The following is a 26975-nucleotide window of genomic DNA, read 5'->3' as shown; positions in this document are numbered from 1 at the left end:
TTTTATAAGTCCATGTAAACTATGATACCCACTGATTCATGCAAGCTAGTAGAAAAAAAATGGATTAAATTATGTTAACACGCAAAGGATTACCTAACTTTCAATAAGTAAACAAGTAGTTAAAGATTCTCACTTATCAGCTTTAATAAGTTTATATATACATTTCTACATACTGACACTAAGACTAACAAAAACAGTATAACCGCTAAAGTTGTACTCAAGTATAACACTACTACAACATATATTACTGAAGTAAAAGTACAAAGTAGCTATGCAAAAGTTACTAAACTAAGAGTAAGTGTATTTAGTAAAAAGGCTACTTAATGTGATTTAATTTGATGTAATTATGCAAACAAAATGTTAAATTATTTGCACATTCTGGTACTCAAATAACATTAAACATTGTATATTATACTAATATGTTATTTAAATATTATTTTAGTAGAAGTAAAATGTATGATGCTGTAAAACTACTCTCAGAAGTACATTAAGAAAATGACTAATGTAAATGCAGTAAATGTAACTAGTTACTATCCACCTCTGTCTGCATGATCCATTATTTAATTTCAGCTACTGTTCTGTTGGCTCTCAAAGACAGATAGTGAAGGTCGTCTCATTTCACGCTTGCAATGGTTAATGCCATTAAAGTAGACATACAGATTTACTCATATGCCCACCCCTTCTGATATATGTGCAAATGTACAGCAGCAAGATGAGGGTACCATCAGATGGCCCGAACCACTTCTGTTATAAACGGCAGCTTTCATGTCACACACAGTCATGTTCTGCCTCTGTGCCTATATGTGTGAGTACATATTTGTACCTTTCTGTGTGACAGATGTTTGACCAGTCTCCAGTGATCCCATTACAAGAGCCTGAGAAGCAAGGCTTATAAATGTGTGCGTGTTTGATGGAGAAGATCATCTCAGGACTGCAGTTATTTAGCAGCGCTCTCTATCACTGTGGCATGTTATTATCTGGCTGGGGTCTACGTTACATCACTCATACTTACACATACACATTGGGGCGGGTGTGTGAGCACCCAAATAAACAGCACATGGTCACAGAAACATATATCTGCAATGGGGTTTTTTGTGCTTTTCATCCTTCATCACCAACCAGCAACCTCCAGCTCTGGAAAAGCTGCAGATCTTATAAAAGGGGATGCACGACACTGATTTGGGGAAAAAAATGGTTCGTAGGATCATAAATAAATAATTTTACAGAAAGGCATAAAATAAATGGCAAATAGCTGGTATAGTCATCCTGCTGAAGAAAACAAGATGACGCCAGATTCCAGCAATGCTGGCAAAACTCAAAAATATTTATTTTTCCTTATTTTTATAAATTATTAATTTGTTTAAAAAAGAATCTGTATTCAGCATAACATATTCCAGTCAAGGTTTAATAGCCAATTTATTCCTTTATTTTTTTTGTTGCTTGGTTAAAGTGGATCTAGAGCCAAAAAGAACAACATTGAACATCAACTTTTTGTGTTTTCTCATAAAGATTTCATGAATCTCATCTGCTGGCATTGGTCCACTGTGCTTTCTAAAGTCCACAGTAAATGCAGCTCCCTACTTGGACATTTTGGACGGACTTTATGCTGTTTAGTAGAAGCTTGTCTTCTGCAGGCAAGTTTGATGGAGATCCTGATTTAATTTTTTGAGCAGGACTTGGCACCTGCCCATCCTGTCAAAGATACCAAAATCTGCTTCAGTAACTACTGTTCTTGATTGGCTAGCAAACGCCCCTGACCTTTAACCCCACAGAAAATCTATGGCGTATTGTCAAGAGGAAGATGAGAGACAACAGACCCAAAGATATGCTGAAGGACGCCATCAACGCAATCTGGGCTTCCAGCACACCTCAGCCAAGTATCCGGTTATTTTGTTGCATGCAGCTTTATTCCAGTTGATCTGCGTTGTCTTTATATTTCCTGATCAAATGTAACTGCTCAGCTTCACATCTGGCTGAGAGTATATAATAAGATGAATTGCCCTTTTTTAAGGTATTTAAGTAATTACTTATTATTAAAAGAAAAATAAATGTGACACTTTAAGGTTGTAAGCAAAATAATGTAGGACTGTAGGGATTTGGGTTTCTGAATGTTTATTTAGGTTTCTGTGTTCTGTGGAGTCTCTGTGTTGTCCCATCTATCCCGTTATTAGTTACACTTGTTCCTTGTTTCCCCTTATTGTCTCCCTGTGTATTTAAACCCACCTGTGTTCCTTGTTCTTTGTCGGGTCCTTGTCTTGTCTGCTGTCAAGTCTGTCGTCAGTTTGTTTGTACCAGTTGCTACCAGTATTTGAGCTCTTAGGGTTTTTACTCATCTGTGCTGCCTGGACTTTTTGTATTTCTGACATCATCATTTCATTCTCAACAACCCGGGTCCACTGCGTCTCCCTCACCACCTCTCACCGTAAAACATGACAAGGACGATTTCTTGGTGACGCCCAGATTTGTTGAACCGATTGCCAACTTGCCTGGAAGGGAATCAAGCATTGCTTAGCAGGTCTGTTCAGTTCATAACTGTAAACGTAGATCCATCTGCAAACACACTGACGCATACATGCTCACATTATGTTAAATACACTATAGGTATTCCTGTACATATAATAAGTTACTATGCATACTGATAATTCTTTGGAAGAAAAAATCTAAATAAGAACCTTCAAATTTTACAGGTAATAGTGGTGATTTGTGAAATCTATCTGGCTTATCCATACATACAAGCTTTTGAATGTTTATGGAGCTCAAGCAGAGATGGTAAGTGTCGTGTCTCACAGACGCCATACGTGACTTTGTACATCTGTGTCTTGCAGAAGGTTATGTTCCCCCTGCTCAAATTATCCTCGGGCCCCTCATTTACAAGCCTCTTGTAGCGGCACCTGAGAGCAGATTATTGTTTAGGAGACTGGCAGCAGAGCAGGCACAGAAAGTGGATCCCTTCTCTTCTCTTCTAATCTAATCAAATTTGATGTTTCCAAACACACAGTGGCTGGCTGAAGGCACTGCGATGATAACCCAGGAACAAAGCCCACGCTTGTTGCTGCAGACTTACCTAAGCTTCTCCAATTCCTGCCTCAATTTAGCATTCTCTCCCCAAGGCTAAGAGCTGGAAAACAACATGAAAGCAATTTAACCGGGTGACACTGCATGTGTGTGCTCTGCTCTGTGTGTGTGCGCGTGGGGGTGGGTGGGTGTGTGTGCATGTGTATTTGTGGAGCAGGCCGTGAGGTTATGGGGGCATTTCCTCCATGTTACCACTTTATAAGGAAGAGACACAAATCGAAGCTGAAATGCCTGCAACCTCTCTATAAATACTCCATCTGTTTACAAACAGCTGTGAAATCTTCATATTTTTATAATATTTTTTTTCTGTCATTCTTAAATCCACTGTTTCCCAAAAATATTCAAACCCCTTAAACATTTTTGATACATTTTGTTTCATTACAGCCACAAAATCTATTTCATCAGCATGTTAAGATTTTACCAACACAACACATAAAGTGGAGAAATTTTTTTTAACATTATTTTCTATTTTTTTCCCATTAATCAAAACCTGAAAATAGCGACATGTCACAGATTATCGATCAGCTTCAGGGCTATACATAGTTTCCACAAGTCTGGACCGGAAGTGACCCGTGACATCTTAGTAGGCATGTTCACTGACATTTATTTAAGTATTACCAGAGCTGGGTAAAGTATTCAAAAACTGTGATCAAGTAATAGTTGTAATGTACTTATATTGTTTATTAATTACGGTAGATAGGAACGAGGTCAGAGCCAGTTCTCAGCTTGTGCTTATGACTGCTGCGAACTTTAAATGGGTCTTCTCCCAGCCGTTGCTTTCCAAACAATGGCTTCCTTTTTCCATCTCTTCCACGAAAAGCAATTTTGTAGCCATCCTGTAAACAGATTCACCCTCCTGGGCTGTGGATCTCTGCAGCTCCTCCAGAGTTAACCTCTCAGCTGCTTCACTGACGATGCTCTCCTTGTTCAGCCTGTCAGTTTAGGTCAGTGTTGCTGTACAGTTTCAGTTTTCAGCTGATGAATTGACCAAATCTCCATGTGATGTTGAAATCTGTAATATTGTTTATTACTCAAACCTTGGTTTAAAGTTCTCCACCACTTTTTCTGTCGTTTCTTCACTATTGTTCTCCGACAAACCCCAAGGCCTTCAGCCAAGAGAATAGTTTTTCATTTTCTATCCACTTTACCACTATGTACAAAGGTTAGTCTATTATATAAAATTACAACAAAGTTCATTGAGTATAAACACTTTTTGCAAGGTCGTAAGTCCTGGATGTCAGTACAGAATGAGACAGTAGGTATTTTACTACTTTAAGAGGTTTTTTGCTTTATTATTAAAACATAAAAGGCTGTTTTAAGTCAATGTAGTAATAGGAGGGCTGACTGCTTTGATATACTGTGTGTGTATCTGATGTAGCGATCCCCCCAGTCAGTGCAGCAGAGATCCTTTCATCACTTTGACCTGCCCTGCTCTCACTTTCATCTCACACCAACGAGGGGCTCATTAATTTCTTATCAAAGGAGACTGATTCACTGCAGGTCTGTGGACAATATTCAAGCATTTATGCACAGAAAACGGATGGGGTCATTGCGTTTTATACGAGCAAGGAGTGGTGAGAACTGCCATAAACACAAAATAAAGCCGAATCCTGTCCATCCGCTCCCATTGGCCACATTTCAATCCATGCAACCTGGAGATGAAGACTAGAAACAAAGCTGCTCAGAGCTGAAGCATGCCAAGAAGCGTTTTTTTTTTTCTTTTCTTTTTTTCAGCACATCTGGAAAGAAGACACTCACTGTTTAAGTGTGCATGAGTCTGTGTGCACATATGCAGGAATGGCTGTTACGCCATGTTCCAGATAATCCCACACACAGGCGGGGCCAGCCAGGTTGTTGCTGTGTGCTCCCAGTTCAACTCCACCAGCACACCGCTGGTTTATCTATCCAGACTCACTGACAAACAAGCCATGCCTTGGTGTGTTCCAGTGTCAGAGGCTGCATCATATGTTTTCACCTCCAAACTTTATCTCTGCAGCTGCTGAGAGTTGGAGCCTTCAGTCACATAAATGAATCGATCAAATTTCTGCCTTGAATGTGGGCGTTTTTCTTAACAGAACAGTGAGAGAGAGGACCGATGAGAAATTGAGTTAGGGGATGGTATGATGATTCAATCTGAATTAGACGTGGCCTCTTGTTACTTTCAGCCAACCAAGTTAGAGGATTATCATGTGATCCAGCTTCCTCTCACCATGATATGAAAGAGAAAAATATTTGAAACTCCTTGTCAAATCACAGGAAACATATTTCTAAATGTTTGAAACAACAGAACCAAGAGAAGCTCATTGACAAGTTTATTTTTAAAAGAATGTAAAAGGAGAGAAACAGCCCTGATCGAATATGAGCTTACAGGTGTAGTTCTCACTTTTTAGCTTCTTACTAACAAAGTAGCTCTGGCTGAGTTTTGTGATCCTTGCTTTGGTTACTCTACAGAATTACCATAAATGAGAATTAAACCAGAGGACAACAGCCACCGTTACACAGTTTTCATCTTAAACATTTGTGTCCACAATTATTGCAAAATTCTGTTTTTCAAATTGCTTACTTCCCCAACACAGTCATTAGCTCCTCCACCCCCAAAATTATGTTTAAATCCATTAAGTATTCCAAAATTCAGGGACCACAATTACAGACCCTGTTCTCCATTGCTTTCTTACTTTATAATCAGTACTTTATAATACTTACTTAATAATACTTTACTTTATAATACTTACTTTATAAATCAACACTAAACATCAAACATGAAATCATTTGAACTACATGAGGAAATAATCTGGTGTTTCCAGGAAAGACTGTCTTGATTTCTAAAGACATGCTTAAATAAGCAATCGTGCAGGAGACAAAAAACAACTATTCTTATGACTCCTGTTGTGCTACAGCGCCATCTAGCTTCAAAATGAAGAGCTTCACATTACCTGCTGTTCATGGCAGAACATTCAGATTGTTCTGATACATCAGACAGACAGACAGAAGTTTGAACTTATTTCTTTAAGTGGATTTTACATAAAAATACTCTCTGTGACATGAAAGTTTTGCAGAGGATTTTTTTTTTTTCAGATGATCTTAGAAGTTGCTTTCATGACCAGTCTGCAGCTAATCCAGTTTGATACTGCGAGACTTGATAGTGGCACACATTTTCCAATAAGGGGAATACTTGAAGTATCAAAAGGGGATTTTGTCACATTGTTTTCCCATACCTGCTTGACACAATGTTATTGCAGAGATAAAGTCAATTAACTGTACTTATGATCTGAATATATTTTTTTCTAAGAGACACTTTCTTTTGTGAGTCAGAGGAGATTACCTGTCAGGTGGTTAATTATACTAATTTAAATAAATTTAAAAAAACACTTCAACACATTGACATGTATAATTAGTAGTACTGCTTGAATCTAGTGCTATTCGGATTAGGTCTGCAATCTTATATGTAAAATTTGCAAATAAATATTAAGAGAAAATGCTACTTTAAGAGTTTATTAGGAAGAGGGAGGGTGAGGAAACCTCCATTGCCAAACGCCTCCGTCAGCAGTGGCACAGACCAGGATGCTGTTGTTGGAGCAGATCTTGGTGGAGGTAATACTTGCACCAAGAGGCATCCCTACATGGGTTACGTCTCCGAGTGTATAGTCCCACACCTTCAGCTGCTTGTCCTCTCCACCTGACCATACAAAACATAAAAAAATATTTTAATAACATTAAAGAAAACTGTAAAACTGACTTACAGTGTCAGCAGGAGAGAGTAAAACATGCTCAAGCTAAAGTGGTAAAAACATGCCATATTAAAATGGTCATAAGAAGGTTAAGGTTTTACTCAAATGCTCTGTGATTGATCAGACAGAGCACAATCTGGTGGAAGGAAGCAGAAGCAAATGTATGATTGTAATAGCTATTTACATTTTGCTTTTCAGAAATTACTATCTTGGGCATGTTTGTCATTTTCATCAGGGGCTTTAATAATTTTCTCTGAAATAGACATTTCCCTTTGTGGCTTTGGGGAGGGCATCACAGAATCCTAACGTCAGCCTGCTTTATCCAGTCTAAAACCAGTTTTGATGTCCAGGCTCTAATCAAACTCTCTAAGCTTGACTCAGATCAGTAACACTGGTGACACAATGAAGGTTCAACACAGACAGCAACAGACCTGTCACAAAGTGGTTGCCGTCATTTGTGATGTGCATGGTGTTGATGGCCCCTGACTGGGAGGCCTCCAGTTCTCTGATGGAAGAGCCGTCCAACACATACCAGTAGGTGATCTGACAATCAGATGAGCACAGACAAACCGAGGTTACAGCTATTATGTATTAACCTCACGTAGTTATTCTCATACTGGAAAGTTTTTAATTTAATAGTAAATAACACCACAATTATCCAGCAATTTTCACTCAAAAGCTAGCCTGGTTGCAAAAAAAAACTGCATTTACTTTATTGATTTAGAGAAATATAATAAATGTTGAAGAAAAACAAAACTTTTCTCATATCGTAGATCTACAATAATGTACAGATTTTACTTGTTTTACTAAAATGTTATTTTTGCACATGCACATTAATGTTAAGCTGATAAAAAAAACCCACATAAATAAAAACTTTTGAAGTTTTCTTTAACCTATCAGATTTTTATACACTTGTTCACGTCCGGAAATTTTGCGCATGCGCACAATGCTGAAGGGCAAAAATACTGTCGTTTTACATGCCATCCATCGCTAATTAAACCTGGAGCTGTAGGTATGATTCGTTTAGTGCAGCGCGCCACCAAAAAGGGAAAAATAACACAGAAAAACTATTGATAAACAACTCAAAACCACTTTTTTGTGCTCTCTGTGTTGGCTACTCTACACAACAACGCCACTATGTGTTTCAGGATTCAACACCAAAAATTTCCCAAGTATATTTCCCATTTCCCACACGAAGGACAGAACATTTAGTCCTTTGCAGTTTTATGATTTTAGGCTTAATGTTTATTTTGCAATTATTAATAAGTGTCCACTGTGGTAGATTAGATACAGCTGCTTTTACCGCAGTGGTTGATTAGTCAATTTAAACACGATGATATGTCAGAGTTGGTGTTTTTGTCACCTTTTTTTACTTTTTAACTGAACCGAAACACACCAAATTCCACATCACACCTAGATGTTACGGTTGTCAAATTCAAGCAAGAACTACTTCCCTCTCCCTCGCTATTTTTTTCTTAATTTAAACTTTTTCTTGACCTTGTTATCTAGTTGTCGTAGCAAAGCAATGCGTCTCTTTTTATTTTATATGTCAGACATACATTTAAGACTTAGCGCGTTATATTGACATCTTAACAGCTAAAACCAATGTCATTGTCAGCCAGTAGTTTTTGAGCCTCCTGTATTGAGACTGGGGCGGAGATCTTACGAGAGTGATGTCACGCTGCAAGGGGTCCATAGGGTCTGAATGCACCTTTCTGTCAGTTCCACTTGTGATGATCTGGTGTTCATCTAGATTGTAGCACACAGTCCGGAAAAGAGTGTTCGCAATCACCCTTTGAAGGCTTACACATCGTCTGAACAAGGAAACACAGAGAAACAGAGGAACAGTTCAATAAAGACAAGAGAAGAAGCTTGCTAATGTTGTTTTTTACTCCAAGTCAGCTTTCTGTTGATGATTACATTCCAAGGATAACATGCAAAAGGTAGCTTGAGTGTGGAGTTGGACAAGAGTCACAAAAATTGTTGTTGTAAATTAAGTAGATAGAAAACTTACAGTATGTCGGGATGGATGAAGACAGTTCACCAACAATGAAAAACTATGACCACAGCTTGATATAATGAAGATTCTCTTTACAGAAAGAAGCGTTTTGTTTAAAGATGGTAAGCACGGTAAATGTACTTTAATTCTCTACAAACCAGAAACAGCATCAATATTTAAAGACAGCCATTTAACAGCACTCTTCGTATTTCTCATCTCTTCTTTTTCTGGACAATAATTGGTAGTGTTTTCATTCCATTTTTTAAAGCAGAAACACAAAAGTGCTTCATATAGTGCTATAACAATCACAGTTTAAATATGCATGGATAGACTGTCCCCACCTATCCTGATCTGAAAAACACTTCAGTTCTATACATTTCCTGACAGCATAGGAAGCCCATGCTCTGCTGCTGCTCTCTATCTGTCACTAAGAATTGCTAAGATGAATGCCATGATGAAATTATGTAGTAATGTGCTTCGATTGATCTTTTCCACAAATTTATTTTAGCTTGACTTTTAAATTTCCAGCCATTTATCTGATCTCCGCAACATTTTGCTAGGGCTACAATACAAATCTAAAGATGAAGAGAGTACGCATAAAGTTTGTTTGTGTGTGTGCATTCTTTCCACTGCTGTAGTGTGTGATGTACTCTCCAGAAGTACTACTCACACTAAGTCCCAGATGATGCAGGTCCCATCAGTGCTGGCTGAGACGCACTCGCTGTCATCGCTCTTGATTTTGATACAAGTCACAGTCTCTTTGTGCTCCGCCAGCGTATCCAGCAAACGGTGGCCTTGAGGCTGTAGCTCCCAAACACGCACCTGCAAATGGAAATAAACTCATTCTTCACCATTCCTTCTCCTTATTTTGTTATACCAGTACAGCCTTTTAAATTGTCATTTTTATTGTAGCATTTTGTAAAGAAATAACATCTCATATTGTTCAAACTGAGAAGATTCTTGTTTTAATCTCTTGAGTTGAACATTGTATCTGTAGAGCGAATATTAGAACATACTGACCTGTCCCTCTCTTCCTCCACTGACAATCTTCTTGGAGTCTCTGGTGTTAGCGATGGTTGTCACACCCATATTGTGCGAGTTGTTTATAATGAGCAGCGGCTTCCCATTTTTCGGGTCAAACATGCGGATCTTACCATCGCTCCATCCTAAAACCCAAAGAAAAATCTGCATTTCCACTGTTGTGAAGATGAGCAATATTTTGTAGCTGGTAACTTCAGCACCGCTGACGCAGAAACAGATGAACTGCTGCTCTATGTTGCTCTCAGATGGACACTTCACAAAGTATTCAGACTACTGTCACATTACAATCCCATACTTCAGTGTATTTTATTGTGATTTCACATAATAGACAAATATCACACTATGCACATTTGTGATGCGAAGAGAAAAGATAAGTTAAAAGAGAAAAAATTGGAATAGTGTGGCATGAGTTTATATTTATTCTATACTGTCAGAACTGTATTGTCATAAGTATTGGGTCACCAATCCAAAATGCTGAATGAAGGTGTCTAAATCACTTTCATAGCCTTGTGACAGCATGATAAAATACCATCAGTGCAATAAGTCCAGTTTTCTAACTAATCTAAACTAGATACCGCACAGTCTCTTGCCTAATGGGCATTTCTTTAATTGGCATCTGCCAGGAGACAGGAACTTGCCTAACCGCATTATCTCAGTTTGATGGAGAGGGAATCATGGTGTGTGTTTGTTTTCATGAGTTGGACCTGTTCCCTTAAGTTCCATTGAACGGAACTTAATGATTTAGCTTTATAAGATATTTTGGACAGTTTTATGCTCATAATTTTGTGGGAATAGTTTGAATATGTGCTTTAGTACATAAAGCGATGTTCACAAAAGCATAAAGGAACCAGTTCTGTGTGGAAAAGCTGACTGCTCTGCACAGAGTTGTGACGTGAACTCTGACCTTTTGGAGGAATTACAGTGCTTCTGGAAGAATGGACAAAAACTTCCATAAACTCTCCTAAACATTGTGAAAAGCCTTCCCAGGTGAGATCAAGTCATTAAAACGGTGGCCCAACATCATATTAAATCCCATAGATTTAGAATGGGATTCTTCTGTGTGTGGAGGAATACAAATGAATATTTTTGGTTTATTGTTACAAGAAAACCATGAGAAGTGCAGTTTGCCTCAATCCATATAGGACAAAAAGCTAAACATGAGGAAGCAGGTGTTCAGGTCAGATGAGACAAAAACTCAAAACTGATTATGCACATTACCATAAACACATTATCCCCACAGGGAAATAATGGGAAATTGCAAAGAATGTTGCCCAAAAAACTGGCAGAGACTTGCTCAAAATCAAACCATGTATCAGTTGCATGCCACTTCCCAATATGCACAACTTTCTGTTGGTCTATCAGATAGGATCGCAATAACATACATGGAAGTTTGTGGTTGTAATGTGACAAAATGTAAAAATGTTAAAGAAATACAAATATGTTTACAAGACATTTTAAATGAGTTGCCTGAATCTCACCACTGATGATGCCGTGCCCATCACTCATGAAGCACAGGGTGTTGCAGGTCACGTTGGGCACAGAGAGACGCATTAGCTCTTTGGGCTTGTTTATGCGCCACAGTCTGATGTCTTCCTCAGAACAGGTTGCAAACACCTGGGACATGGACCTAGCCCACATTAAAAGAAACAAAGAAATATTGACCTGCCCAACAAGTTTGCCCAACTTCATAACAGATGTTGCATTAATGTGTCATCTGCTAGTGAGCAAACTAGAGAAACACAGATTTTTTTAAATCAAGGGATGTCACACTCAAATACACAGTTGGTCAAAATTTAAAACTTGATGTATACCGGAGAAATTGGGCAGTTTTAAATCAAATGTAAAATAAAGCACAGTAGAAATGTTAAAAACCTTTAAGGTTATTTTCTTCATTTGTAGCCTTCTGAGTTAAATTTCATTGATAACTCTTTGTAAACACTCTAATCTCACAATTCTCACAATAACAAGAATCATTTATTTAAATGAAAGTCCAACAACTCAGTGGTTGGAAAAAGTTAGTAAGACAAAATCAAAAAGTCTTAGAGACTTTTATTGAACTTAGTCCTCATAACTTCTGAATTTTTTCAGCCACCACAATGGAGTTCTCCTTCTGTATGCATGCAGCTTCTGCAAGGAAAGAGGCATGTGGAAAACATTCATCACAGTGCAGTTTTGTACCCTGATGAAAACAGAGGGCATCCATTGCATCCAATGATGCCCTCAGTTTGAGCCAGATACCAGTAATCTCTTCTCCTACCAATGTGGCTGTTAGTAGCATTAGGTCACTATTAATTGCAAACAGAGGTCAGGTGGCTTGTAGATCCTTCTGACAAAAAGTTTGGACACAACTGTGTGTCCAAACTTTTGGTCTGTACTGTATGTGCCAATGCATCACCATAACATTCAGGAATTTGTAACATTAGCGGTGCATGTGCTGTCCAGTAGCCAGCCATCAGTAGTAGATATTTTGGAATTATTTTTGTGCGTCAAAAATAATTAACCTAGCACAATTTTGACATCTCTGTTTTAAAAATTTCTGCCTGTGCAGGTTTATAACTCCTTACAGGGAAACATGTCCTATTAGGTCATGTTACTTGAATGTAAAAAAAAACTGTTGTGAAAGAAATTGAGAACCAAGTCTGCTTCTGTCTAAATGTTAATGTGAGACAGGCAAACACAAGAAATACACCGTCTGATACAACACAACCTTCCCCCAAAACACTCTCTAAAAAATGAAAGACAGCCAGGATGCAGAAATTCTGACAGTTTCAATAACTTAAAACTTGTGCTGGTCATTTTTCTTCCCATTGGGAGCTCACTCAGACAGAAAAGTGGTCGTAGACATGACAGATAAAACTTACATAGGAATGGCTATGTCGTGGATAGTGCTTCTGTGGCCTGTGCATAGCAGATCAGCTTTGAAATCCTCAAAACTGACGCGGTACATCTGGGCTCCCTCTGTGCCGACTAAGAGCTGCCCTCCCTCGTCACTGAAGGCAACGGAGGTCACTGCGTTCTCCAGCTCGATTTCCCTATCAGGGAAGATGAAGGAGAGAAGTAAAAATCATCTGCATAATAAACACTGTGAATTTAGCTGGTTTAGCAGTCAGATGTTGCTATTTGAGGTTGACCCAAAAGATATGAGTGTGAGACTCGCCTGACAGTTTGGAAGTTGTTCTTGGAGCACAGAGCCAAGGTACCCGATCCAGTGCCAATAAGCATGTCTCCAGAGTTCAACACCTTCAGGACATTGATACCCTGAACAGAAAACAGAAAGACTTGTCAAATCAGAGACTTCTCGGAGAACACTAGTAAACAAACAGCATTATGAACACCAAGGAGCACAGCAAATGGGTCAGGGAGAAAATAGCTCAACTTATCCCTCAAATATGGAGAAAGTATAGTGGCTATCTCCCGAATGAGCATTTCATCAGGATAACATTATGTGTCAGCAATTGTGCAGTCTTAGACAAAAAAGGCTTGCAGCTGTGATGACTTACCCCGCTGAACTTTGCTCTAGCTGGACCACAGTTATTCAAAAGTTTCAACCTCGTGTTGATTTTCATTATGTCCCCACTTGTAGTGCCACAGAACATATACTGATCACACTCTGAAATCTGCACAAAAAAACAAATTTCTAAACATCGCACCCACTTCACTTTTTTCTAATTACAGTATTTCTTATGATTTCACAATTTTTTTTATTTCCAACTAAGTTTTTTTTTTAAGTTTCAGGGGTAATAGAGATCCCTAATGTCAATATGGCTTCATACTTCCAAACATTTCACAGTCCTCTTCAGCTTGCCTGTCCTGCAGTCAGTGGGCCAGATCCTTCTGTTGGTAAGATCCAACTCCCAGATTCGCAGTGTTCCACTGGCAAACCACAGCAGTACCAATAAGACAAATGACATAGTAACACTTATTTATTAAATGAAAAGTTCCAAGTGTTGTTGTACTTGGTATTTACAGAAATCCTCCTTGCTATGACGAGACCCTTTGTCGAAATCATTTCCGACACGTCACAGAATGAGAGGAGATGTCGTTCACCCACCTGCCAGCTGAAGCGAAGATGTTATCACTGGTGTGGAAGAACTCCACTGTGAGGCAGTAACCGTAAGTCGAAGCTGAGCTCTTACAGATGGCCTGTTTGGTATCGATGTTCCAAACAACGATGCTAAGAAACACACAGCAAACACCTTGCATAGGTCCTGCTCATCAGATGTCCAGATGTGCATGGAGGTCAGCGTTTACAGGGCTCTGAATCTTTAAAGGTTTAGCTGTTTACCTGCCATCATCTTGGCCCCCAAGAGACACCAGGTACTTTTCGTTGGGAGAGAAGGCAACAGCCTCAACCTTCGCCTTGTGGAGCAGTAGCTGGCCGTGGATTGCTCTCGCTGCATAGTTCCAGATAATCACTGGTGCCTGCAAACAAGTATTACTGTAATTTAAGAGTGTCAAAAAATGTACAATCAAAAGGTTTTTGTGAGTGTGGCTACCTTAACGGCCATAACGTTGACCTGCCCAGAGGCAATGTAGACTCCACTTTTGGACAAAGAAATGCAGGATACATTGTTTGAATGTCCATGCAGAAACTCCTGCTTCCCATCGTCGGTTCTTTTCAGGATAACAAGACTTCCCAGAGGATATATCAAATACTTCTTGTCTGGATGAAGCTTCAGGCCAAAGGGAACACGACCTGATACGTGACATGAGGACAAATGCTGTGAAAGAGGAATCATTGGAACTGGAATTTGCACAAGTTTTTTTTTGTTTTCTTTTAAATATCTTAGGATACCATGAATATTACATACAAGTAAAGAAAAATGCTTTATTAAAGAAGATTTTTTGTGGAAATTTAATATCCTATTCAATAGATTTACAATTCTTGATTCTCCTATTCTATTCACAGTAATTTACATAGTACAATATAAAATGTTATAAAATTATTATTAAGCAAACAAATACAAAGAAAACTTTTGAAACTTTCCGTGAAATACATTGAATCCAAAAAAAATTCTGGTGATAAAGTAAACCCCACATTTAGGCGGGTGGGGAAAATTCATCCGAAAACAACAAGTAACCATCTCCGGCTCTTTTGCCTGTTGTGATGTCATCAACCCAACTACCAACAAAACAGAATGAGCACATTCTTTTTAGAGTAAAAACTTAAAATTCAGGTAAGTCGGGCAGTGGAAACCCAACTTAGTTGATGTTCTGCTGCAAGTGTACATTTGTTAATGGACAAAAAAAAAAGATGTCATTTCAATTTCAAACGTTTCCTTAATTCCTCCACAGGCAACAGTAAAAAGCAGACCCCGTCCTCACCTTGAGCTCCCCAGAGAACTTACCGTTAAAACCGATAACAGCCTCCAACTTCAGCTCAGGAATGCTTCGTGCTTCATCATCCTTGGCATCCATGTCAAATATGTGAATCCAGGAAGGGTGGAAACAAATGCCTCACTAATTTATATTTTCAATATTTAAGGCAGTAGAGGATAAAGCCACCGTCAAATTGGCACTCGGAATGCGCCAAACAAACGGTCACCTAGCAACAAGAAGCGGCCACAACGTCGGCTCCAGTGAGCTGCTTTCATGTGCTTTCGGAAATTTTGACACTCTCGTAGTACCTGGCTCAAAGTATGAAACGATGAAAGCCCATTTTCGCAATTGCGAAAAAAATTATCATTATTATGTCTAACCTATATGCCATAACAATGAAAAAACAAATGGTTTAGTGGCAATGGTAAGTTAATTAGTTAAAAATTGCACATCTGCTACATTTTTCTAAAACCAAACAAATTATTTCGTTGCGTTACTCGCAGTGGACCATTAAAATACTCCAGTACAGTAGGTGGCGTAATGTTTTCATGAGCTGGTTGACGCTACAGAAGAATAAGAGCGTCCGCCTTGCACATGTGTTTACTAAAACTGTGCTCTGTACTGGTAGTAGAAAACTTGTTTATAATATCATTCTGTTTACCTCACTAACTGTAATATGGGGAAGCTCAATGTTATAATGCTGAGGTATTTATCTCGAGATGACTTCAGAGTCCTCACCGCTGTAAGTAACAATATTAGCGTTTGGTTTTAATAGGGTTAGCATGAGTTAGCTTAGCTTCGTTTGTTCGGATATCTATCCTATAGTGAGTTAATGTTACATTAACGACACTGTTACTTATGTCGCCACGGCAAATGACTCGGTTAAAGTCAAATTCATTTATTTTCTAATTTTACGCTCTTAGGAAAAAAGAATAAGAGGAGAGATTATCTTTAGAGACAATACTCTTCTCTAAAGTTTCTCCTCCCTGAAAGTACATTATTTCAAAGAATTGTACTTTGAAATAAAGAGGGAAACAGATTGATAAAGACTGATAAGTCACCAGAATCTCAAATAGTTAAATAAAGATAATGTTATGTGTCGCATCTACAAAAAGTACATCTTAGCTTCAATTCAGTTATTTGCTTTGAAAAATCCTTGTGAAAAATAATTTTTGCAGTCTCCTGTTTTTTAAATAAGTTATTGCTCAAAATTAAATATTGTGAACATAAACTACACAAATAATCTGTATTATACATATTGTTTTCATGATTCTAAAAATAATCAAGACTTTATAACTACTGTCCACATCTTATTCAGCTAAAGAAAGAAGGTATTGGTGAGAATTAAATTGTCATATGTAGCCTGGATAAATATGAAAACAAAGGTAGAAAGGCTTTCCCACTCAAAGTGTAACCTTGTGTTTCCTTCATAGGTTGAGATGGGGATGAAGAACCATGAAATTGTTCCAGTGAGTCTTCTGTCATCTATTGCCAGCCTTAAACATGGCGGCTGCAACAAGATCCTCAGAGAACTCGTAAAACACAAACTTGTGGTGTATGAACGCTCCAAAAGTAAGAGCTTGGGTTTCTGTCTCACTTATAGTGGTGCTAATGTTTACCTGTGAGTCATTCATTCTGATGTCCATTCTGCATCGGTTGTAGCTGTGCAGGGCTACAGGTTGAACTATGGAGGATATGACTACTTGGCTTTAAAAACTTTGTGCTCCAGAGAAGTGATTCTGTCGGTTGGTAACCAGATGGGTGTGGGCAAAGAGTCAGGTGAGAGAAAATTGCCTTTTGCCATAAATTACCATAAATTAGGTTTAGCTGAAGTGATTTTGTGGAATTCAGTTACACAACTCGTACTTTTTTGTAGTAATGTTTAGAATATTACTATGTTTAAAATCTCAAAACTCTAATTTTAACGTTTTTTTTATGCTGGAAATAAAAATCTCACAGAATCTGTGTTTTTGCAAGAAGTGTTTTGTAATGTATTATCTACAAATTCAAAATGATGTAAAAAAAAAAAAAAAAAAAAGTTTTGTTCCAAAGAATTGAGAATTTTCTTTTCTCGTTTTTTTCTACTGTATGTAGATATTTACATTGTTGCGAGTCCAAATGAGGAGCAGTACGCTCTAAAACTGCACAGGCTGGGTCGCACCTCCTTCAGAAACCTAAAAAACAAAAGGGATTACCACAAACACAGGAAGAATATGTCCTGGCTTTACCTCTCACGCCTCTCTGCCATGAAGGAGTTCGCCTACATGAAGGTAATGAACTGAATCAGTGGATTTAGATCAGGTGGAGCAAACAAAATGAAAATGTAATAAAGTTGTAGTTTAAATTATTCTCCCCTCCATTTCCAGGCTCTGTATGACCGAGGCTTTCCTGTTCCCAAACCTGTGGATTACAACAGACATGCCGTAGTGATGGAGCTCATTAATGGATATCCTCTGTGCGTAAGCTGGCCAGCCTCCACATTTCTCTGCACACAGCAATAATAGTGATACGCTTCAAATGTGTTCTCCTCTCATAATTTGAGTGTATTTCCCACTTTTGCAGGTGTCAGGTGCATGAGCTGCAGGACCCGTCAGCGCTGTACAGCGAGTTCATGGAGCTTATTGTGAAACTGGCCAATCACGGCCTGATTCACGGAGACTTCAATGAGTTCAACCTCATGCTGGACGACCAGGACCACATAACAATGATTGACTTCCCTCAGATGGTGTCTACGTCTCACCCCAATGCTGAATGGTGCGTATCTGTTCCTGCAGACTAAAAAAAAATTATCAAAAAAAACTTTGCTCACATCTCCAACTTTTTTTTTTTCAGGTACTTCGACCGTGACGTTAAATGCATCAGAGATTTCTTTGCAAAGAGATATAATTATGAAAGCGAGCTCTTCCCAACTTTCAAAGATATCAGGTAGCTTCTAATATTTCATGAGCTAAAATGTTTAACATTCTTCATATGAAGGATTCACAGAATATGTACACTTTGTGTCAAAATAAGAAGGGCTCCACAATATATTGTCAATTTATGTATCTGTCCAAATGTATTCAGTTCTTTACTTGAAGGAAAAGTTTGTGCTTTTCCTCAACCTGTTATCTTCCCCAGGTTCTGTTGATCAACATATTTTACAGTCCAGACACCTCTTAAAGTATCTCTTAAAGTTCAAAGTAGTTACAAGTTTACCGGTTCCTTCTGAAGTGTATTATTGGTGGTCGATTTTAATGGTCCATACCATGTCAGGACCTCCCAGTTGCACAATGTATTTAGTTTGTTTTTACATTTTAACCAGTTTCCCTTCAACTGAGGGAGACAGTTTGGGTCAGGTGATTTCATTCAGGCACTATTTTTTCAAATAGGACAATGATTCTGAACACATATCAAAACTGGTTTTGAAATCCATAATGCAAACTAACATTACACATCTCAAATACCTGAAAATAATACAAAATTTAATGTTAGTTTGAGTTTGTATATGAATTTGATTTGATCTGTGTTAATTAGAAAAAAATCCACAATAAACATAAACTTTTGCACCCAATTATTTTAAAAATTCATTGCAGTTGTATTTTTTATAATGATTTACGCACCAAAAAGAAGCTAAAACTAAATAGGACTTGCTAACATGAGTTCATGTGAGTTTTCTGAAAGGAACTGTATTCAGAAGAATTCCCAGCCTGCGCTGAGTCATGGGTAGAAAGTCGTTCTTACAAGAACTTTGCTTGTTCTCTCAGGCGGTCCTGTTCGCTCGATATTGAAGTGTCAGCCAGCGGCTTTACCAAAGATTTGGAGACTAATGCTGAATTACTACATCCTGCTGGACCCGACGATGAAGAGGTGGAGGATGATGAAGAAGAGGCATCGGATGAGGAGGCAGAAAAGGTGGAAGAGGGCTTTGACATCGATGAATATAAACATGCAATGCTGGAACTGGAGGGACTGAAAGTCAGCGAAACGCCTGCAATGACACAAGACCAGAAAGAGGAAAGCAGTGATGAATCAAAAGACGTTCCAGAGGTGGTGCCCACACCTGGAGGCCACGAGGAAACAGGAGGAGAGTTTGAGGAAGAGCTGAAGGAAGCTGAAGATGAATGTCCAGAGCTGGCTGAACTCTCTGCCTCCAACAAAGAGTTCAAACCGTTCAGGTAAGCTCAGGCATATGCTGACCAAATCAGCAGCGTCAGGGTCTCCAATACTGACCATTTAAAAAGCCTTCATTAAGGCCCTAATCTGGTGCCTGAGAACCACGTGAGGAAATCCTGAGTGCAAAGAAAACAATTGGAATTGCAAGCAGTCCATGCATTCCCTGTGAACCATTTTTTTTTTGTTTTCAGAGACTCGGACAGTCTTCAACAAATTGCAGAACACAGAAGAAGGAGAACCGACAGTGAAGCCACCATGGGCAGCATAGGGAGCTGCTCTACTATTCCTCCAGTAAGTAAAGACCCTGCAAGTTTCAGAGCGCTATCAATATAGATACAAATACTCTTTCTGCTAGTAGCACAAAAAACTTTGTTGCCTGGATTAATTGTAGCATCAGTTTTGGGGAAAATTTGTTGTGTCTTGCCAGCTTTGCTTCAGAGTCTCCACATGATTTTTATTTATTTTTTTAATATATTGCTTTTTGATGCACAGTGTGACTCCATTAATACAATAACCTGCTGATGTTGTTTGTGCTGCAGGAGGTTGTGCGTCAGAAAGTGCGGCGGCAACTCACCCAGCAGCAGAAGGCAGCACAGAGGAGACGTCTGCAGAAGGGCGAGGCTAACCTGGTCACCAAATCTAGAAGAGATAACCAAAATAACATCAAGTCCAGCATGGAGAGTGCCTCCTTCTGGGGATAGCATGCCATTGCAGGACTGGATTAACCAGCAAACGTAATTTATGTCTACATAGTTTGTTTTTTTTCAGCTATATTTTCGGATCTTCCGCTCCTTCAGCTGAAGAACTGAACATTTATCATCAATGATGGAAAAAAGGAAACCAGAAGTGTCTCTGCACAGCGATTTAAACTGTTTTATACAATCAATAGTATTCAAAGCGTAATCACATAATAAAAATATATCTCAGAAGTGGTCCTTTTTCTGCTTATGCTGCTTTTTACTTTAAGTTAATTCAACTGTAAATATCTTTTTTTTAAACAGAGCTAATGTAGCTAAATCATGGAGTGATGTGTACATATTGTTAGTTTTATAAAATCGAAACTTTCAAACAGTTGTGTTGCATCCCTAAGTAGGTCTTCAAAATGGCTGCAAAAGATTGAATAGTTGTGGAGTTATTTATTGATAAAATAGCTGACTATTGTTTGGGTGTTGTGTTGTAGGACTGAGGACTGATCCTCCAATAGAAACAAGATGCAGTTACTACACCTGCTATACATGAAACCTGTTGAGTTATTCTGATTTAAGAAGTAAGACTTGGTAGCTAAGAAACTGCTTTTTGTCAGAATCTGGCAAATTTATGTGTAAGCAGCTCTTATAAAGGGGGTGAATTCACAGTTGAACAAAAGCCATTCATATTGAAAGGGATGAATGGAGCTCAGCCTCTGAACTCAGCGGGTTCAGATTTGAGTGTGAAGTCAAAAATGTCCCAGCCCCCTCTAGTCTTAGATACTGATGAATGGACACTTGTCCCTTTGATGCCAGCTTGTTCCTCGACCAAAATAAGTAAATCTACTGGATCTGTAATGTTTTTTCTTCTTGAGCTAAGTTTTTTTTTTTCCCTCTGAGAATAGTTCAGTCTGATTCCTTGGCAAAGCTGTGCAGCTCTGTTCAGGGATTAGCCAGCTGCACAGCCCAAAGGGGAGGGGCTCAGCATTCCTGCCCTGCACCTCTGGGTCAATATGCTGAGGGGCCCTCTGAGCTAATTGGTGCAGAGAGTGACAAAAGGTGGTCTGCTTCAAAAGAGGAATCCTGGTGAGATGTTCACACTGGAGAAGAGGATGAAGTTTTGAGTAGTGAAAATCCTTTAAATTCTAGCTTCTCCATGTATTGTCACTTATGCACTGAGATGTAAACGACTGGTGCTAGTTTTTACTTTTGATGGACCAGTTAAAACATCACTGAATGTTATTGAGGCAGCGGCAGAACTAAACTTTGGATGAAGATGAGCTACATGCAACTGGAGGAAAGCATCATCTCTTACCTCTCACAGAGTGAAACCGATGACTGCCCCAAAGACTGTGAGTAACGTTTAGTCGAAGGGAAAAGTTAGTTTTTAAAGCTTCTACTTCAGATTATTTTTGTAAAATTAATCTCACTTTAGATGATTGTTTTTCACTAATGAAACAGACCGTCATTGGGTTTTGTAATTCTGTTGCAAATCGTTATTTAGTCGAGGTAAAATCTATTTTACGAAAGCCACGCTTGAATGGCTATGGTGACATTACATGAGGGATAAAGTAACCGATCAGGGTCCTTTGAGTTCATAATTTCTATTTTATTTGTTTTCTTCTCTTTCTTGAAAAGTTTTTAATAAAGTTTCTCCTTTTTAGGTGTTTACCTGTATTTTATTGAACAGCAGACTATTTGAATTGTCTGAACTGTATGAACTTCAAGACAACTTTGCAACAATAAAACACAGGGAAGCATTTTTTGTTAGGGAACAGTGCAGATTTGTGTCGGCCATTTTAATAAAACTTGTATAGTCTAATTCAAATAATATATGTTCAAGTTCTAATTGTGTATACTGCTGAATTACTTGACTTGTTTTGAATTTAAAGGCACTTTGGGTGAACCCCTTATTCTGTGGCCCAACAGCCAAAGGTGGCCCTATCACCAAAAACATCAAAAATGTTTGTGTTTTCACAAATGGTGGAAAAAAGTTCCACAAATCTCAAGCTGGGCTTCAAAGAATCACTGTGCTGTGTAGAATAATCCGGTTTGGTTTTTAACCAATCTAAGCATTATAGATATTAATTGACCAATTCAATTCTTGTGCCTAAAATGATGGTTAATTAGGCTTTTACTGAAGGGGAAAATCAAAAACTACAATTTAACCAAAAATAACTGAGCAGCAGTGACGTCCACTGCACAAAAGAAAGGATGCTGGAAGATTAAAACCCTTTAATGGGTCAGAATAAGCTGATCTGAGCGAAATGTCAGGGTGTAGGTTTCTGCTTACATAAACATACACAGGAATGCTGCCATATTATATACAGAGTTCTTTAAATATATGGATTAAGTATCCTGTGCATCGTTAAAGGATTTTAAAAGATGTAATTTCGTTAAATCTAAGACTCCGGACTAATGCAAGATTTTCCTGAGTTGCTTCGTGAATGTTTTAACATGTTGTCACCCATCTGTGTGCAGTTAATGTGGTGGGCATCCTGCATAACTTCTGGGAGCAGAAGCAGACAGCTCAGTGTAACGACTCCTCCTCTGAGTCGGACAGGTTTTGTGGGAAGCCTGGCAGCCACACAGACAGCCTGCTGTTGTACGAGTCAGCGCCTCTGCCTGGTCCCCCCTACGTCTGCTACGTCACTCTGCCGGGAGGAAGCTGCTTTGGCAACTATAAGGTGATGTCATTCCTGCTGCTCTCTTAAGCAAAAATATCTCTACTTTTAAATACTTTCATTGCAAAAAGACCCATACCGGCCAAATACTACGTCTGGATAGTTATCGTTTTAAGGGATGTTCATGTTTTGATTATTTTGATTAAACTGGAAAAAGTGTGAATTGTAATAGCAATTGTTATCAAAGTTAAAACTGTTAGTAATGAGATTTGTCACATGTTTTAAAATACTTTATTCACATTCTATTGCAACAATCCTGACCTTTTCTAGAAGTATATTTGTTGGCTTGGGTTTTTCTCATCAAAAATAGGATGAAATTTATTATTAAAATGTAATAAATTAGTGTGCAGAGAATAACACTAAATGGCCTGAAAGCCTACATAAGATATTTCAAAGCTATTTTTGTAATAATTTTTTGTTCTTATTTCATTATGTTATTCCTTTTTGGCTATATATTTTTAATAGAAATTTGATTGACTCTTCTTGTTGCTTTATTGACTAAACCATAGACCAACAAAAGAGCCATGAACAAGTCAGTTCAGTACAGAAAAAAGTATTTTAACACCAACAAAGTGAGCAATCAACTGAGGAATAATTAATCCTGTTTCAGGATTGTTATTGTATTTATCAAAGATGTAACTTTCAGATATGATTTATCTGCTATAGGCAGCTTCCTTAGCTTTGCACCTTTTATTTTGTAATCCACTTCATCGCTTGTGTTTTTAAGCACACGCTGCTCAAATATCTTATTATCATAAGCAAACAGAAATTGAGTGAAAAAGCAGACAGAACTAAAAAAAAAACCCTGAAAATCCATTACAAAATCTCCAAGTGACTGTCTTTTTTTACAAGCAAATGTGGTTCCCTGAAAAGCAAGGAGAAATAAGGAGTGATATGTTACTGTACAGACGGATCATTTACTGGATTGTATTGCTGATCAGCTCTTGCTCTGCTGTGCAGTGGCCGTATTGTGATCCAGCCAGCAGCCTCCACCTATGGGGAGGTCTTCTTAATGGTTATGCTTGAGTGCCTGTAATGTTCTAATAATCTTAACAGTGATTTAATAACTGATCCCACAATGTCAAAGTGTAAGATAAGATCTCTTTCAATGAAGTGACTTGTTTTCTTATCTCCTTAACATCATAAATTGCACTTTTTTTTTTTTTACATCTCAGGCCTTTTCTTACCTCCTCAGGTGTGTGACACCCAAGCAGAGGCTCGCAGGGACGCAGCCCGTGTGGCTCTAATGAACTCACTGGTGAACGAGTTGCCGTGTCGACGCATCACCGCTGAGTTCATCACTCACAGTCTGAATCAAGCCGCCACAGAAAGCGCTGTGAGTATTTGCTGCTACCAGATCCCTTCGGTTTAACTTCACCTGATAAACATTGACCAGCCCTGATGTCTCTGAGTAAAGGTTCCTGTGGAGGATTCGTGTGACTCAGGCACCAGCATAGGAACCTATAGTTTGCTGCTTCAGTCCTACATGGGACGGACCATGCTGGAGTTCCAGGTACAACTACAAATCATTTTGCAAAATTGTATTTTTTAAGCTGTGCTTCTAAATCATGAAGTGTCATGTGATTGATGTAAAAATATGAAAACTATGGCACAAAAATGTCTGCCCCTTGTTGTTGGTCTATGATCAGTTGCTGTAACAGCGCTCTAGTGACTCAACCAGTGACTGTATTATAATTCTGAATACTTTCCAAAGACATTGTATCTATTTAGTGTTATATTTTTGGCCTAATTTTAACTTTGTAGCTCAACTGGTGGTGTTATTTACACCTTCTAGCTGCATCATTACAACCAGAGTTTGTTTTTAGTAGGAATATCAGTCTACCCTCATTGACCCTGGCAGCTGAACTGAGGCATGAAACACCTCATATTTCTACCTCTGAGTAAATAAACACATCTGAAGACAGGGTCCATAATAGGCAGAGGAAATGGGTTCATTATTGTCATCATTACATCCACATGACTGCATGCTGATATGTAGTCACGCTGACGATGTCAAGTAGAAGCCGGTTGGTGCAAGATGAGTCGCATATTTGCATGTACTGCCATAAAAAAACAAAGACTTCAGTCTCATGCAAGTTAAATCTAATGTCTCCCATGTGTGTCTCATTAAATCTGTCTGTCAATCTACAGACTCGAGGTTTAACACGAATGTTAATGCTGTTAATGTAGGGCAGCTGTTCGGCCAGGCGCTGTTTTACATGTCAAGGTCAAACCGGTGCTGTATCAACATTGTCAAGGTAAAGTTTTCAGGATGATGTGCGCTGCTCCCTCGACAAATAACACTTTGCACTGAGGTCAAAGAGATACATTTTGGTCTGTCTTCCACATGTTTGCTGTGTCCATTGCATGTCTTGTGACGATGCAAGGTAAAAAAAAAATTTTCCTTCTTAAGTTTAATAAAGGCCAGATTTCCTGAGCTCTGGGCCGCTGCCGTTCCTCACTCTCTCTCTCTGTGAGATGTTCGAAGCTTGGAATAATGTTTTATGAAATAATCCTGCTTTAAACTTCTCCACAACTTTTTCCCTGACCTGTTTGTTGTGTTCCTTGTTCTTCATGATGCTGTTTGTTCACTAATGTTCTCTAAAAAAAAACAAGAAACAGTTGCTTTTATACTGTGATTAACTAACAAACAGGTGGACTCTATTGAGTGACCAAATGGCTTCTGAAGGTAATTGGTTGCATTGGCTTTTATTTAGAAGTATCACAGTACTGCTGACTTGACATGATCTTTTTAGATTTTTTATGTGTAAAACTGTTTAAAATCATTCTGCTACACCACACTTTTATCTGGTTTATCACTTCAAATATCAATGAATTGCCTTTAAGTCTGTGATTTTAAACTTCCAAAATGTGAAAAAAGTTTCACATTTACATCCTATTGTAAAGGATGAGATACCTTTACAATAGAGCTTTAAAAGAATTAATTTGGAAGTTTACTTTGTTAAAAAATGATTTCCCATACTCTTTCTCATCTTTTTTCAGGAGATGATGACAGTGTTCCAGTTGTTGCACTGGAACGGGACCTTGAAGGCTCTGAGGGAGAAGCAGTGCTCTCGACAGGTAAAAAATCCTACCAAGCAGCAAATCATAAAACGATTGTTTTATAAATGTTATGTTGTTAGGGCTCTTGATGATTTATCTGCTAATCCACAGTCATAACGGCATATTTTCTCTCCTTTGTCCCAGAGTGTGATTACCTACTACTCCGAGCGAGGGCTGGATGAGAGCATGCGGAGCAGCATGGCTCTGGATTGGCTCGGGCGGGAGCAGAAGTCACCTGGACTCCTGGCAGTGGAGCTGCAAATGGCGCAGAGAGAGTTGGTGTTGGCTCGACGTCGAGGCATAGAGCTGCGCTTCTACAAAGAAAAAACAGAGATCCTCAGCCTGGCCCTCAGTCAAGCATATATTCACCACCCACCTGGAGTTTTCAGCCCAACTCCAAGTCACACAGACCAGCATGAACAGCTGTCTTTACACGTGTTATACAGCCAGGATACAGATGACCAGATGTCTCAGCACACTGTGTTTAATAACGCCATGCAAACTTCCACAGACACACCCGCTAACAGCCCCTTACTATTTTCACAGTGCATGTTTATGCCTTTATATAACCCTAAATACAATGAATAGGAAATAAAATAATATGCATTGTATATGACATCTTTGTGACTGGTGCAGTGTTAGAGGCATCAGAAATCATGACACATGTCAATGGCCATGATGTTTTATGAGTTTTTTTCGTTATAGATTTTAACAGAAATAAAGTAACACAACATTTTAAAATGAATCATTAGCACTTTGAAACAAGTAATTGTTTAAAATAAAATGTTATATCCTAAATTCAAAGCATGCGCAGCTTTAACCCTAAAAAGCAATTGTTCACATTGCCGTTCCCACACTTATACTCTAAGACCATGTTGCATTTCAGTTTAGCTTTGCCGCTGCTACTACGTTTTCATTTGTCTTTTATAGCACAAAATGTTGCCTGAAACTTAAATAAATTGTTGACATGTCATTGTTTTTTTTTATGTTTTACATACCATACAATTCAGTGGTATCACTGCTTACCAGAGTCAATTGAGGTTGTCAGCAGATGTAGAAAAAGTTAGTTGTAAAAGCTGTCTAAGACGATGTCTCATAATCTTTATAAGTGGGTCAAAATAAGTCATTTCAGGTGCGTGCCTATATTTAGTGGTCATTGAGCGAGAGGCATGGTGCCCCATAGATATTATGCGTGTATAATTACATTTTATATAGTCGTCATGTACGT

General features: G+C 38.5%; 3 protein-coding genes across 3 annotated transcripts; 2 read left to right on the top strand and 1 right to left on the bottom strand.

The window, feature by feature from the left end:
* Positions 1 to 5370: 5370 nt before the first annotated feature.
* On the bottom strand, positions 5371 to 15390 carry LOC116729208 (cilia- and flagella-associated protein 52-like). The gene is made up of 14 exons (XM_032577585.1): positions 15192 to 15390; positions 14340 to 14539; positions 14129 to 14265; positions 13895 to 14017; positions 13617 to 13716; positions 13344 to 13460; positions 13001 to 13101; positions 12705 to 12875; positions 11322 to 11470; positions 9823 to 9968; positions 9473 to 9624; positions 8515 to 8617; positions 7235 to 7346; positions 5371 to 6751 (listed from the first exon to the last, which is right to left on the bottom strand). The coding sequence occupies exons 1-14, from the start codon at positions 15259 to 15261 to the stop codon at positions 6570 to 6572; spliced, it is 1863 nt and encodes a 620-aa protein (XP_032433476.1). The 5' UTR covers positions 15262 to 15390; the 3' UTR covers positions 5371 to 6569.
* A 343-nt stretch (positions 15391 to 15733) lies between these two features.
* On the top strand, positions 15734 to 20247 carry riok2 (RIO kinase 2 (yeast)). The gene is made up of 10 exons (XM_032579766.1): positions 15734 to 15904; positions 16596 to 16734; positions 16825 to 16941; positions 17257 to 17432; positions 17529 to 17617; positions 17725 to 17916; positions 17995 to 18087; positions 18906 to 19316; positions 19506 to 19605; positions 19854 to 20247. The coding sequence occupies exons 1-10, from the start codon at positions 15839 to 15841 to the stop codon at positions 20013 to 20015; spliced, it is 1545 nt and encodes a 514-aa protein (XP_032435657.1). The 5' UTR covers positions 15734 to 15838; the 3' UTR covers positions 20016 to 20247.
* A 799-nt stretch (positions 20248 to 21046) lies between these two features.
* On the top strand, positions 21047 to 26720 carry LOC116729719 (protein limb expression 1-like). The gene is made up of 6 exons (XM_032578415.1): positions 21047 to 21352; positions 22482 to 22687; positions 23880 to 24020; positions 24102 to 24197; positions 25688 to 25765; positions 25892 to 26720. Exons 1-6 carry the CDS (start codon positions 21271 to 21273, stop codon positions 26333 to 26335), a joined length of 1047 nt encoding a protein of 348 aa, XP_032434306.1. The 5' UTR covers positions 21047 to 21270; the 3' UTR covers positions 26336 to 26720.
* Positions 26721 to 26975: the final 255 nt, after the last annotated feature.

This window comes from Xiphophorus hellerii, chromosome 12 (genome assembly GCF_003331165.1).
Source record: "Xiphophorus hellerii strain 12219 chromosome 12, Xiphophorus_hellerii-4.1, whole genome shotgun sequence".
Lineage (NCBI taxonomy): Eukaryota > Metazoa > Chordata > Actinopteri > Cyprinodontiformes > Poeciliidae > Xiphophorus > Xiphophorus hellerii.
The sequence above is the reverse complement of the archived record's forward strand: the minus strand, read 5'-3'. Positions and strand labels throughout refer to the sequence as shown.